General features: G+C 36.1%; 1 protein-coding gene across 2 annotated transcripts; it reads right to left on the reverse strand.

Moving 5' to 3' along the window:
* Positions 1–1,634: 1,634 nt before the first annotated feature.
* Positions 1,635–9,210, reverse strand: LOC143574656 (nuclear pore complex protein NUP133-like). 2 transcript variants are annotated; one of them, XM_077059227.1, is made up of 8 exons: positions 9,006–9,210; positions 7,640–7,764; positions 5,817–7,550; positions 4,173–4,882; positions 3,383–3,535; positions 2,975–3,305; positions 2,813–2,880; positions 1,635–2,181 (listed from the first exon to the last, which is right to left on the reverse strand). In XM_077059227.1, the coding sequence occupies exons 1-8, from the start codon at positions 9,185–9,187 to the stop codon at positions 1,642–1,644; spliced, it is 3,843 nt and encodes a 1,280-aa protein (XP_076915342.1). In that variant the 5' UTR covers positions 9,188–9,210; the 3' UTR covers positions 1,635–1,641. The 2 variants fall into 2 exon arrangements, with proteins under 2 accessions (XP_076915342.1, XP_076915343.1); XM_077059228.1 differs by lacking the exon at positions 9,006–9,210 and adding an exon at positions 8,728–8,739.
* Positions 9,211–15,494: the final 6,284 nt, after the last annotated feature.

A 15,494-nucleotide genomic window follows, 5' to 3' on the forward strand; every position in this document is an offset into this window, starting at 1 on the left:
ACCACCGTCCATCACCACCATTTCCCACAACCACCGTCCACTACTTCCACCCACTGTCACCAACCACCACCACCGTCAACCACCCACCACTACCACCATCCATCACCACCACCACCACCCACCGTCGGCCACACCACAACCATCGTCCACTACCACCACCCACTGTCCGCCACCACCCACCACCACCATCCACCACCACCACCACCCACCGTCAGCCACCACCACCGTCCACTACAACCACCACTATCCACCACCCACCACAACCACCCACCGTCCACCACCACCACCCACCACCACCATCCATCACCACTACCACCCACCGTCAACCACCACCACCATTCACTACCACCACCACCGTCCACCACCCCCCACAACTGTCCATCACCACCACCCACCGTCCACCACCCACCGTTCACCGCCTACCACAATCGTTTGCCACCAATCGCCCACCACCACCCACTTCCACAATTCGTACACCACCACCAATTATTTTAGCAGTCTACAGACGTTAAATAAATTCTATCCACTGTGATATGTATGATAGGCAAGTAATTTTCAGCTTATGCAGACGATATCCAGTTTATAAAACAAACAGTATTATATTTTCAGATTGCAGACCTTCATATCACATCTTCAGTTGCAGACATGAAATCAGATGAAATCAGATTGCAGACAGTTTTTGTCTTAAAAAACAAACAGCACCTAAATATATTCAAAATCTAAACTTTATCTACCGTGAGATTATAATCTTCAAGAAACCTTGATATAGTTGATACCATATCATGCTATGAGCCTTTGGAGTCTAGCTTGTTTCTTGGTGAATATATTTTGCTGTTTATATTTTTTCATGAGATGCAATAATGCATTTATTAAGACCCGTAGAAAACTTACAATTCTACATAACAATGATTAATGTATAGGAAAAATTGAATGTTGCAACTGCATGAAAGTTAAACCAAAAGATTAAGTCTCATTGCATGATTGGAACCGAATACGAGGGTACCAGATAAAAGTGTTGAAAGCTGACGGTTCGGTTTAAAACCTAAGAACAACCATGAAAACCGAAGCAGCCATTTCACCTTTATGGTTTTTTTATTTTGGAAATTTGCTGTTGATGTATAACTTCAATCAGCTTTATCATTTTAAGTACAAGAAATTTGAAAAAATATAATATAAAAATAGGTTCAAACAGTAAAAACTAACCTTTAAAACATCAGCCAGTTGGTCTGGCTGTTTCACCCAACCTGGCCTGTTTGGTTTTCCAGATTCTGAAACCGTAATTGGCAATTTGTCTTAGAATTTTCAACAACCAGAACAAGAATATCCCAAATACTGATTCAGCCTTTTCAAACTTACAAAACTACGTTGTTTTAGTTTGTATTTAGATAATAAAAATCTAAGTTCATAGCCAGGTCGTGTTATCCAGCTCTAAACCACACCAGAACCAGTATGAAACTAATTCAACTTGATCCAAACGAGTTAACTTTTCAAAGCGTTGTAGATACTTTTTGTGCAACGATAACTTGTTATACAATACAACTTGTAAATCGACAAAGTCAAAAAACCCATCAAAACATTAGGGACAATCAGATATTACAAGTCATCACCACCATCATTACAAAAATCCCAACAGTCACCCAATCACTCCATAGGTGCAGGACCATCATCCAACGTGGCATCAGTTGCAACACTTCCCAACATGATTGCAGTCACCATCAATTTATCAGCATCAGGAAAACCTCTATGCTGCATTAGAATCCCTTCCACTGAAGACCCGCCCACTGAACTCTCCAAACTTTCCTGCCTTAACGGAAGCACCTGTTCAAACCCACCTTCGTAAGTCTCAGCTTCGGGTCCATAACACCTGCATGAAGCTTGAAACAGAGCTGTTTCTTTAATAACCTCCAAGGTTTCCTCATCAGTCAAACCCTTAGCCACGGTTGTCTGGCTTATAGCTTCCCAGTCATCTTGATTAGCCGCATTCTTCCAGCATTCTTCTAGAAGACTTGTGTTGCACCTCAGAAACGAGAGACTGGTCCATGCAAACACATCAAATGCATACAGAGCCAGTTGTTTGTTTTGAATACTGAGACATAGTTGAATCAGGTCGGCTGGTGGAAGAAGCTTCTGTGCTAGCTCGTGGGTTTCTTCATCTTCAGGAATCAGTTTCAAAATCTCTTGCTGCAAAGTAACAAGTTTATAAATACTAGAAGCGATTTCATACATACCCTTACAAATGTGGAAAATATCATGTATGCCCACGCAAAACAAAAATAATCATCGCCCATACAGAGCAGTTAAATATCAAATACCTAACTAATTAAAATTAATTTATTAAATGATCATTTTACCCTTATTTTTCTAAACTTCCAAAAATTTTATATACGCCCATCTTTAACTTCCAATTTTTTTTATTTGCCCATTTTTAGCTTAATTTTTTTTACTCAATTTTAACTTAAATTTTTTTAGAATGCAACTAACTGGTTCAAGTAAGATTGCTTATTGTTCAACTATTATGTAGTTATACCTATTTATTATCTATTTAAAACATATAGGTATGATTGTTTGATTATCTGTCATCAAGAGAACAAAGAAGAAAAGATCACGGTAATAGAAATCCTAACAAAAATAGAGTTTTAACAAATATAATGAAAACGAGTACAACGGTCATTAAGTAAAAATTCATTAAATCTGGGTATATATGATATTTAGTTTTGATTGGGTACATATAAAAATTTTCAAGTTTGTAAGGGTATATATCAAATTAATAAGTTTGGGCATAGATGTCAACACAAGTACTGAGGCAACATACCTGCAACTTCAAAATTCTTAAGTCAGCTTCAACGCGCTTCAATTTGGTATCACAGTCAGCACCTTTTCCTACAAACACCAAAAACAAAAAAGAATCATGTATGGTAAAAGGCTAAAAGCAAACGTGGCAATGTCATTTATGTTACCATTGCACAAAACAAACCTGCAACAGCAGCAATCTTTGAAAGGTTTAAAAGCCGTCTTCTATCAGCTAATGTTGGTTCAACTTTAGCCTCGTAAGAGGGGGGGTCCACAACTTCAGAGATCGAACTGTCACCATCAGAAAGTGCCAAACCGTGAAGTGTTTCAGAAGCCAATGAAGACTGATGTAGAAATATTTCATGAAGCCAGAGAAGATCGTGGTGGTCCTTTAAGAATATAGCCAGCTCTTCTGGAAACTCCTCCCCGAGTCTCATAAGTTTAGAGTTTCGTTTGTTGTACATTTGTCTAAACACAAAGTTGCTAAATCCTCCTTTTGGACCCATGCTGTCATGCTGCATGAATAAATATTTAATTATAATAATAACAATAATAATAACATAATTTATGAATAAATTGTTTGCATCAATACCATTAGGCTTCTGAGTAGTTCCAAATCATTATGATCAAAGCACAAATTCCAAAGAGTTTGGTATCCTTCGTGTCGTTTTGCAATAGCCAGCAAATTAGATGGAAGTTTTTGAACTATGTCTTTGTTATGATCTTCCACTACTTCACTTGAAGCCTGAAAATATCATTAGTATCAATAAATGTAGGCTTGTAAATGAACCAAACAAACACAAACAAAGCATGTCCGTTCGTTACTAACCGAACAAACAATCAAACACAAACAATTAAACAAACAAGGTTTACTTGTTCGTGTTTGTTCCTTAAGAAAACAAACATGGTTCGGTTGTTAACAGTATAAACAAATGGTTCACGAACATAAACAGACAAACATAACTGAGTGTGAATGAACCAACATAACCGAGCTAAAAGCACTTAAAAGTAATGTAAAACACAATGAGTCGAACTGTTGGGCCTAAAAAGATAATATAACTAAACTAAGTTGTAATGACCATGGGCCAAAATATTTTAAATGAATATATTAACAAACATAACCTGATAAACATAAATGCACGTTAATGAATGAACAGAAGCAAACTTGAACAAACAAACGTTCATGTACATAAATGAAGAACGAGACATGTGTTCATGTTCGTACGTTTAACTAAATGAACAAATATAAACAGGCTTTCACCAAATGGTTCACGGACTGTTCACTGAACGTTCGGTTTGTTACAGGTTAAAGTAAATGTGTCAGTCAAGCTTCAATTATTTAATCTTTAAACTGTCAAAAATATAAACCTTAAAAAAATTACCTCGTTAAAACTCTTCACTTGCCGATAAAGTGAATCTAAAAGTGTATCTCTCCTATTCCAGTATTCTTCTAACAAACCACCATGTTCTTCTTCACGTTCAACTTTAGCTCTAACCGCACCCGAGTATGCTTCAAGTAAAACTTTAACCAAAACTTCTAACTGAGAATGAAATTCTAGTTTTGAAGATGCATCAAGATGATCCATTTCAGTTAACAAATGAAGCATGAAAGATGCAAGAGTCCACATCCCACTTCTTACCACAGTCTGACAATACCATGGTGTTAATCCTTCTGGTGAGGGGTACCACATGTGATTCTCATCCTTATAGTTCATTGATGTGTTTAATATGGTCACACACATGCTTGACAGCTCACATGCTCTTTGGTTCTGAAACTTTAATGGCATCTCTTCACTAATTATGAGAGTTAACTTTCTCTCCAAGCAATGAAATACTTCTTCAAGTTCAGATACTTTACTGTAGAACACTTCTGCATTATCTCTGTCCATTAAGAGAACTGTATTTTGGCGGGCTTTTTCACCAACTAACTGAATAAGGTCCCAAATAGAACCCGAAAGGTCATTTTGTGAGATGGAGTTGTTAAAGGCAGCTCCAGTTGAAGTCTGCTGTCTAATTAAGCTTTGAAGCTCCCTGAGTTGAATCATGGCAGCAAGCTTTTCACCATGCTCCATTATGATCTGCAAGGATTTTCCTGATAAAAAAAAGTAAAAACTAACTTATTGAAAATAAGAAATACACAAAAATATAAATCGGTGAATGCTCATAGAGAGTAGTCAAAAAAGCCAACGGAAAAGGATCGGTCAAGTTTCATAATGGGTCAAAACAGTCAATTTCAGAAGCTAGTCAAATGGGTCATGGGTAAAAATGGATCAGGCTGGACTAGGTGGACTCGTTTAGTTTTCAAACTTCCAAATTTCACAAATAACCAATATATTAGAAATAACAAACAACATAATATAAATCCATAACAGTAAATTTAAAAAATGGTAAAAAATGATTTACGGACAACTTTGTACATTATATTTGTTATTACTTAATTGTATACATTATAGTTATTTAATTGTAAAACCTATAATATGATTCTGTGCTTGAAATACATACTTAAAGATTTTCATACTAACAAAATGTTTCAACGAATGGTTTATAACAACTTTTATGTGTATCGTGTAAGAGACACCATCACTTCATGCATTGATTTATGTGGTGCCCATTTAGAACCATAAAGCATTATCTTTTTATCCAAATAGAATTGAGTTAATACACGAAATCGGTTATTTGAGCTAATTTTAATGTGTATGGTAGGTATTAGCATGTCTAAAGAAGCTATCAAACAGAGTAACATGAAATGAAATATTTAAAGGTGAACTCCCTGAACTTTAAAATATCCACCAAAAAATAGTCATTTTAGTTTCAAAGACATTTTGTGGCATAATTCACAAATGAAAACAGAAGAATAGTGATAAATGTACTTCTTAACCCAGTAACCCCACTCACCCGCAAAAAACATAGTTAAAAAGGAAGCTAATTTAGTTCTTTCTAGAATAATATAAAGTACTAATGAGTAATAAAATGTAACGGCTTGCACATAAGTAGAATGCAAAAAAAAGGAAGATCAGTAATCATACTCTGTCGAGCAGACAATTCTTCATGGCATTTAGACAGAGCAAGAAACTGTAAAAACTTTTTATGCTTCTGCTGTTTATCTAAAAGCTGTGTAGACACAACAGATAAAGCCAAAATCTCTGCACCCCTCGTAGTCGTCCAATGTTTAGCTAGCGTGTCAACAATCGACTTGCTAACCCTAGCAAACACATTTGTTTCTCCATCTCTTTCAAACGCCCCTGAATTCTGAAGCTTATTCAGTGTACCACTAACATCACCAGATAGTAAAAACTCATGAAAAAACTGAGACAATAAAGCTTCAGATTCTTCATCTTGTGCGGTCCGATGTGCAATACCAGTAAAAGCAGTTCTTTGTCTATCACCTGAATCCCATGCTTCTGAACTAGCCCTTCTTGGAGCAATGTTTGTAACAAAAGAAACATTTGTGGATTCTTCTTTAGAGCTTCCTTTTCGTGACAAACTTCTTTCTGGCGGTTCAACACTGCCGAGCAAAACCGCCTTTTCAGGTATGGCCCACACTCCAGCTTTCTCAGTCAAAACCGCCCACGCACCATCTTCTCCATCCTCAGAAGGAATAACAGAAGCATCTAGAACTTTCCCAGCGTCATAAGGCAAGTCAAACTTATAAAGCCGACTTGTGTTTCTCCAGTAACGTGTAACCGTTGCAGTTCCATCACCAGAAAGTATAATTGAAGATCCAGAAGGTTTTCCACCTACTTTTAACCTCATCGAGAATAAAAAGTCTTCATCTTCAACTCTAGCTTTTGGGATTATTACTTCGATTGGAGATCGTTTCTCCAAGATTTTATCGTGTGAACGATAACTAGATTCTGATGACATGTCAATCCCAGATTTGTATTGCATGGTTAGAAGAGAATATTCTATGTAGCTTGAACTAGTAGCCCTATCTTTGCAAAAAGTGGCAACAAGAACGGTTATTACTTTTCTGTTATTATCCATCTGCATATCAAGTGGCCATATTTTCTTTTGTCCAGCTAGACCCTTCTGTATACCAACATCACCATCATTCCCTACTATTTCATGAGACCAGATCATTAAAATACTAGTATCGAAATAAAAGTCAACAGAGTAACACTGAATTTCATGATCAGTCAACAATAAAAACCGCCTTTTCGATTCTTTCACAGAATTATACGGTGCATGCCAAACCATTGACCTTAAGTACCCTTTAGAGTTAGAGAGTTGACTTCCTTGAGTGGATACATTTACGGTCTCTTGACACTGAATGCCAGTAGGCGAGCAAATGAATTTATAAATCTGGCCATTGAAACTACATGCAAGAGCAATGCAGAAATACTTCTTATCAGGAATGGCAGAAGCAATCAAAGAGTTATAAGAAACCCGTTGTTGCTTGTTTAAGGTGGTTATAGAATCTGATTGATCAATGTAAGTGAATGAAGACATGGAAGAATATATATCAGGCCAGTATACAAGGGCTCGGGTTTTCTTATTGCATAAGAGAACACCAACAGAAGTTCTTTGTTGATGAATCTTGTTTGTACCCAATGTATTGTTGTCCCAATCAAGAACACAAAGTAACCATGAACTAGTTTTGTTAATATCTCCATCTTCAAGTATGTTGGAAGGAAGTTTAAGAACAGTACATTTTCTAGAAGCTGCTGGTGATAGGTAGTTCCAGATGAAAAGTTTGCTTCCACATATAATCCATGCCAGTGAAGTCCCCTTGTCCATCCCACCAGATATGCTGGTGTCACCTGTCGAAATGAGGTCAGCATGATATCACAAGAAACAAGTTGACAGTATTTCAAAAAAAAAACTGAAATCATGTATACTAAGTACTAACCAGAAAGATGTCTTTGCAACATGTTAGCTTGCTCATCACGAACTACTTGTGGGACTTCTCCAACATATACAGGTTGAATGGGGTCTACATCATCCGCTTTGTCACTTTTCTTCACGGTTGGGATTCTAAAAAATATAAATAAAACTTTGAAAAATGAATACTAGTTTCAAAAGCATCCATCAAAATAACATGTGTCATATTCACTAAATTTGAAAGCTATGTAATGTAAAAATCAGTTCACATTAAAGTCAATGAAACACCATTGCTTCATCAAAAATGTTTCAAGTAAGATAATAATTATGCATGAATCATGATGGACAAAATGTTTGTAGAAGTTTGGAACATTCAACCCATTTCTCATTTCATATGGCTAGATACTGGACTCTTATGCATCCACCCTAACAAACACCATGTCTAATTCTAACCAGATATTAAAACTTTCGAAACTACTACAAGCCTTTCGACACAAGACACTGCCGTTGTTCCAAGAAACTTATTATTGAACTTCGTCTAAACCACGAAAAAGAAATTTTAAAAAATACAGAGCATAGCTATGGTATCATATCATGAAACACTTCAAATAACAAAGAGAACATAAAAGATATGTCCAAAGCATAGACTAGCAACTCCATGTAGATCACAGAAATCCAAAAATAACAGTAACTGAGCACAGAAAGGGCATAAACATGACCACATTCTGTAAACTAACTACCTACTCATAACATTTATGTTTAAATAACATGTAGACAAAAACTCCAAGTACTTGCACTTTAAACCCTAGAAGATAACTGAACTATTCTTCTGCCCTACAATATGCATCTTAACGTATTAAACCTAGATCTCCCCAATTTTGATAGTCTAGCACGCCTTATTCACATCAAAATTGCATTCCAGTGCACACTGTAAGGTTTTATACAGTAAATCAGTACACAGTCAAAAACTGGCAATCTAATTTGATCCAAAAGCTAACGTAAATGTTCATTCCGTGCCATTACATCTTGATCTGGTCTAATTTAACAACTTACGAAAACTACTGATAATAATCAAAATATAATAATACATGAAATCAACCGAGTTGAGTAAGTTACCGAGCACGCACAGACAACAAATTGAATTATCCTCCTGTCCTTTAATAAGCATCTTAATTTGAGCTACAGATAATAGACCTAAAACTCTCTAATATTAATATTAATATTAGCAGCATCATCTACTACGCCTTATTCACATAAAAAATTGCATTCCATGTGCATACCCTAACTTAATCGGAAACCTAAAGTAAATGTTCATTTCGTGCAATTATATGTCGATCCGGTCTACATTAGCAATAATAATCGAAATGATTAATTAACTGAGTGCAGTAACTTACCGAGCACGCACAGATAAGCGTGGGGCCCAGGGAGCAGGTGTGCCGGTGTTAGGTCTGTCCGGAACTAGATTCTCCGGCGCCGGCTTTCTGATTTCGGTGAGAGGAGTCGCCGGAGAACCGTTGCCGGCGGGAGAATGCGTCGGAAGTTTTCTGGTGGATTTTTTGGTGCCTGGAGAGAACATGGCTTTGCGTGACAGTGGTGCCGGTGAATGCCAAGTATTTGAATCAAGAGAGGTTGAGGTTTAGGGCTTTAGACTTTTCAGTGTCTACATTTTTTGGTTAAATTTATACCAACACAAGCATTAAAATTTTGGGAATATTGGTTTTAAATAAGCCTATTGGTAAATATCAGTCCTAACTTTATGTCTTTTGACCGTCTCAATTATTGATGTATTTGTTTTTAACGGGCCGCGACTACCGGATGTTAACTCCGTTAGTGATTTGCTGACGTGGACCTTCTTCTCCGGACAGAAACTTGCTGGAAACCTGCAACTCGCCTCTATTCTCCCTAATATCGTTACACCATCTCTCTATCTTTCCCCTCATTCAAAACCTAACCGACGTGCCGCCGTTGTTGTCTCCGGCGAAGTCCACCCTCGTCAATCGTGCACCATTTGAGGTAATTGACACATCATTCGACTCGTTTTTATCCTCTTAACAAAAGCCCTATGCTTATTTTGTAAATCGTGTAACATTGATTTCAAATTTTTGAAAATAAAATCGGGTTTGGTATATAGGGATTGGCCATGAAAGAAGATGAAATCTACTTCATTTTCTAATTTCTGATGTCTTTTGAAGAGGGAGGGAGACGGTATGACGATATTAGAGAGAATAGAGGCAAGTTGCAGGTTTCCGGCTAGTTTCCGGCCGGAGAAGAAGGTCCACGTCAGCAAATCACTAACGGAGTTAACATTCGTTAGTCGCGGCCCGTTAAAAACAAATACATCAATAGTTAGGACGGTCAGCAGGCAAGTGTAAAGTTGGGACTGATATTTACCAATAGGCCATAGTTGGGATTATTTAAAACCAATATTCCAAAAATTTATTATATAAAAAATTTATATTGTATCTTTATACTAGCAAAAGTTTATGCGCGTTGCCGCGGTTTGCATAAATTATCTTCATGTATTGGTTTGTAGTGTTTGATGTTGTGTGTGAAGCACGAGTGTGCTAACATACGTTCATATGGTTTGTTGGATGTTGTTTTTTGTGCGGAGTGTCCACTAAAGTATTAGCGCATGCATATATATTGGACACATCGTGTTTTGTGAATATTTGTTAATAAAGTAGGTTTATGGGTTTTGTGATTTTTAATCAACATAAATGATTGAATGTTTGTTAATTAGCGAGTAGTTAGAGTCGAAATTTAATCATGAGATGAAAGAAATGTTCAAATTAAAGCCACAAAGTTTTCGGTTAATGAATTATAAAAAGGTAAAGTGATGGGCATACGTGATTTGATTGGCATGCATACTTACGTATACATATATATTGGACAGATGATGTTATAAAGTTACAACATTATTTGTTAACGTTGCATAAACTCTTTTGCTAACATTGCGTAAGTATATTTGATGATATAGCATACATTTATTTAGAAACAACGTGTAAACTTATCAACATCCTTATTATATAAACATGGTGCCTAGATCGGCAAATGACAACCCCACATCGGCAACATACAACTGACACCTTCACATAGGTATATGCATCTATACACGGCACTATCTTTGCTATTATTCCTACAATCCACTGCACATTTTGATGCAAAAAAAACCCAATAAAATACACCCTTCATTGCCGTACCTCTGTTATTATACTACATATATTTGTCCCTTTCATTGAACTATGAGTTTTATCACATGAAGTATTATAAGTCAGCAACTGATACGCTACATTTTCCATATCAACTGCCAGGTCACTGATCGCTGCCGGAAGAAACAATGAACACCCAAAGAATTCATCTTCTCCCATGTCGATTGTTGCTTTAATGTTATTTTTTATTGCTTTCGGTTTCTACCGCAGTCTATATCGGTGTAACCCCTTTTCTTGTATCGACTCGTTCCAACCCTAATCCAGTTTTACACTTGTCTTGAGCTTGCCCGACTTGACATATTGCCGGTTCTAGCTGGTAATCATGTAACTTGTAAACTTTTTAAGGCATAAAATAGCATAGCAGTACCATACTCAATTTAAAGAAAATAAAATACTCACTTTTTGGTGTATTTTTTTTATAAAAAATATTAACATGTGAAACACTTATGGTCATTAAAATTCGTGGGTATCCTGCAATGGTATAGTAGGAGGCATTTCAGTCGGGAAGGTAAGATAGGGTGTGATCATCAAATTATCAGTTGATGTAGATACATTTGGCATAGAGACGTGTGTTTTGGCTATGCAGTGGCGGATCCAGGATTTTTTTTCAGGTGGTGCACTACTTTTAGATGCTTCGATATCATAGAGTCGGGCATAAAAAATCTGAGTCGGTTTGAGGTTCGGGTCGGTTCGATGGTTCGAGCAAAAGTTCATTACATAATATACATACGATAAACTAAGAAACTAAGAAACTAACAAATTAAAACTAAATTTAACAAATAACTTAACAATTAGGTAATTAGCAATCAAGAACAATTAACAAGAAGTCAAGAACAATTAACATATAACAAATGAATGTAAACTTACCTTCAAAGTGGGAGGATTCGAGAAATAGAGCTTCAAGGAAGAGTAGAAGGGCGGAGGTGTGTGGCAGTGTGGTCGGTCGGAAGGCTCGGAAAAGTAGCGGGCAGCGGCGTTGCGGTGGTGGTCGGAGAAGGAGGGTGATCCGTTTATAAAACCCTAATTGTTAATTGAAAATGAGATAGGCAGCCTGCAACTTGAGTTTGTAAAGGAGATACAGTCGTTTTCGTCTTCTATTAGTTTATTATAAAACTCTAATTAATAATAAAGCTGAGTTAGCACAAAAAAAAATTCAAAAAAACCACCATAACACGGAGTTGAACCCGTGACCATCAGGTTACAAAACCAACAAACTACCGGTTGGACAAGAGCTTGAATTATTAATAAGGTGGTTCATTCCTAATTTATAAGATGGTTCCTATGATATTTTCTATATATAAATACACTATTATTTCGAAATTCGGGTGGTTCCACGGAACCACCCATCTACTATATAAATCCGCCCCTGTGGCTATGTGGGGAAATTATAAGAAACACAAGCATGGAAGCAAAGTGGGGTAAAAATATGAACTTTAAAAAAGCAGTAATAAAAAACATGGTAAAAACGTAAGAGTAAGTTGTTGATATGTACCCTGAGTGAGGCTCGTTTTTAACATGGCCATATTGGTACATAGCAGAAAGCCCATCATACTAATTGTAATATACAAATTTCAAAAACCCTAAAATAATAAATATCAAATCTTTATGCCAGACTCTAAACGAATTTAATATAACGTACAAGTTATTATATGATTATTGATAAAAACCTAATCAATGTTTTATAAAGAAATATCTTTTAGTTATAAATTAATAATAATAATAATACACAACGAAATTTTAAAATTTTATTGTGTTGCTGAATAAGTTATATGATGTCAAAAACTAAATCAATCAATTAGTCTTCAATATAATCATGAACCGTCAATAATATGCAAATTAAATAATAATGGAAGCCATTAACAGTTTACCTGAATTTCATTCTGAATTCGCTCATAACTTCGAGTTTTTTTACCAGGTAAGTGTAGTTAGGAAAAATATTTACCCAATACTATAGGGGTACTTTGAAAAGTAATTCCCAAAATACGTGTTTTCTAATTTAATGTTTAAAAAAATTTAAAAAAAAAACTCGACCAACTCCTTCATCTTCTCGGACTATAACCCTAACGATTGAAAATTAAGAAGTACCTGCACTTGAAATAATAATTAGTTGGCAAAGACTTATTAATTAACACACAACAAATTGTTTCACATGAAGACATCTGATAATCAAACATTCAAATTAATTAAAACTAAATATGAATACAATCAAATATTTTTGTAAATCTCACAACTAGCACTGACATGATCGTGAACGACCGGAAGAACACAAACTTGTCGCTGCCTTGAACCGCCTTTAATAGCCGCCTGACAGCCAGAATCGGAGTTGACGTTTTCAACCAGGTCGGGGTGTTACACTAATGATCAAGTTTGTTAAATTCAGCATTTGTAGATGTGGGTTTTGGGTTGGCTAGCAACAAATGTCTAAAAAACACATGCATGGCGGTAAAGATGGTTAAAAAATAACTTTTATAAACATTAAGAAAAAAGCGGGGACTAAGCTATTGAGATGTACCTCTGAGGGAGCCTCTTTTTTAATATGTTTATGTTAATGCATAGCAGAGAGTCCGTCATCCTGATAATCAAAGTTGTTGAAGTAATCAATATTATCATACTCTAGTAAGGAGGGTATGTCAGGCCTTTCAGTATCCTGCAATTGTGAAGTTGGAGCCATTGTTATGATGTGGCCGCAGGGTTTAAAATAAAGTTGTTATATATTTTAAGATAAGCATGCAGAGATGTATCTAAGAGATGACCTCTTTTTTAACAGTTATATGGGGATCCATAACAGGAAGTCATAAATACTGCAATGATTTGAGGGATGAGTTAATGGGCCAGTTGGAAACATAGAAATGATGCTATAATGGTGAAACAATAATTGGGGTAGTACTCTAGGATGCAACATAAAAATATGGTATACACTTTATGTTAGTTGATAACGCATATTAGACCTACTAATTATAATATGCACGAGACTTATTTATATAGTAACCATTCCTTGATTTTTTGGGTTGTTTAAAAATCCAATGAGTAAATATGTAATGACCAAATATTTTAAACTCATAATAACAAATAAAAAAATTGTCACTAACTTTTATATATATATATATATATATATATATATATAAAGGTTAAGTAATAACATTTGTAAAAAAAAAACACGTAAACAAAAGTAAACAAATTTAACTTTTAAGTTTCTAATATAATAATGAATGAAGAAAGAAATTATTAGCACTCTTTTAAAAATAGGAATCATATTAATCAAGGCAACGTGGGATTTCTGATGAGTCATGTAAAACGTGGAATGCCACCGTTCTTCATTATCCAAAATTTCTTACCTTGGTTGCCAAGTAAAACAATATAAAATAAAATAAAATAAAATAAAATCATACTATAAATGGACATACTACAAGCCCTTCAACTCACAAATTTCAACAATATAGCTCCTGGCAAACTTTTAGTGGGGTTCATTCTACACACACAAAAAAATAAAGGTAATAAAAGTTTATACTCATCTTTAATATATGTTTGTTTAAAAGCATCATAAATTATTATTTTGAAACAAGTTTGAAAAGGTATGCACCCGTCTTAACATCAAGCGGGGCGGGTCAACCCACAAGATATAGACAATAGGCTTGAAATCAGAATGTCATGAAGACACAAAGCCAAAACCTATGCGCGTGGCGCATATCACATGCTCACGCATATCACATATGCTCACGCATCACATATGCTCACGCATATCACATTCGCGCGTGGCGCATATCACATGCTCACGCATATTACATATGCTTACGCATTACATGCTCACGCATATCACATCTGCGCGTGGCGCATATCACATGCTCACGCACATTACATATGCTTACGCATATCACATGCTCACGCATATCACATCTGCGTATGAAACATCTGCGCGTGAGAATAAAGAGAAGACCTTGCGCATCCCCGAGATAGGCGCATAAAGGACAACACAACAAATGAGACAATAGTCTAATCCAAATCAGGATAAGGACAACCATGATTGTACTCATCAGACAACCTTCCAGAATGTATCTTTTAAGGAATAAAGAATGTGCTGATGTTGACAGCTGCCAATGAAGGGTGGACAACTCAGCAAAACCCATGTGCCACCACGTGATGGCACATGGGTCAGGTAAAATACCTTGGTCAGAGAATAATCAATGAAAAAGCACCAGGTGTCCTAAGTACACGTGGCGCGAAGCAATAGGAGGAGGCCAAAAAGGCCCTAATTGGGTCTGAGCCCAATCATTGGAAACCCTAACACTATAAATACCACACCACCTCCACAGTTGGAGCCAGGCAAGAAAATATACTCTAAGTCCTTACTCACTTTCACATTATTATTATCTTCTCCTACAATATCTTATTCTCACACCGGAGGGTTACCCCAAAGAGGACCCCTCTGTCCCTTTCTGAGGGGTAAGTTCACGGTGCTGCTCGTTTTGTAGGTGGAAGAACTCATATTCCGGAAAACCATCGGTGATATAGCACACTCATACCCGATGAACGTTGATCGTATACAAGTAAGTCGATCCACGCTTCTTCAAAGTTCTAATGCACAGACGGAAAACTTGATAAACTTAAATAATAATATTAGAGATAATAATGATAGTAAAAATAAATAACACGTTTACTCTAGAAAAATTCATGGCA

Source organism: Bidens hawaiensis, unplaced genomic scaffold (genome assembly GCF_021521415.1).
Source record: "Bidens hawaiensis isolate Kalapana, Puna unplaced genomic scaffold, B.hawaiensis_p1.1 tig00027074_1, whole genome shotgun sequence".
Taxonomy (NCBI): Eukaryota; Viridiplantae; Streptophyta; class Magnoliopsida; order Asterales; family Asteraceae; genus Bidens; species Bidens hawaiensis.

Excerpts from the sequence above, each read along its gene's own strand:
- LOC143574656 (XM_077059227.1), bottom strand. The coding sequence starts at position 9,187 with ATGTTCTCTCCAGGCACCAAAAAATCCACCAGAAAACTTCCGACGCAT. Across the intron at positions 7,551-7,639 it reads GTTGCAAAGACATCTTTCTG|GTGACACCAGCATATCTGGT; the intron begins GTTAGTACTTAG and ends TCATTTCGACAG. Across the intron at positions 3,536-4,172 it reads AAGTGAAGAGTTTTAACGAG|GCTTCAAGTGAAGTAGTGGA; the intron begins GTAATTTTTTTA and ends TGATATTTTCAG.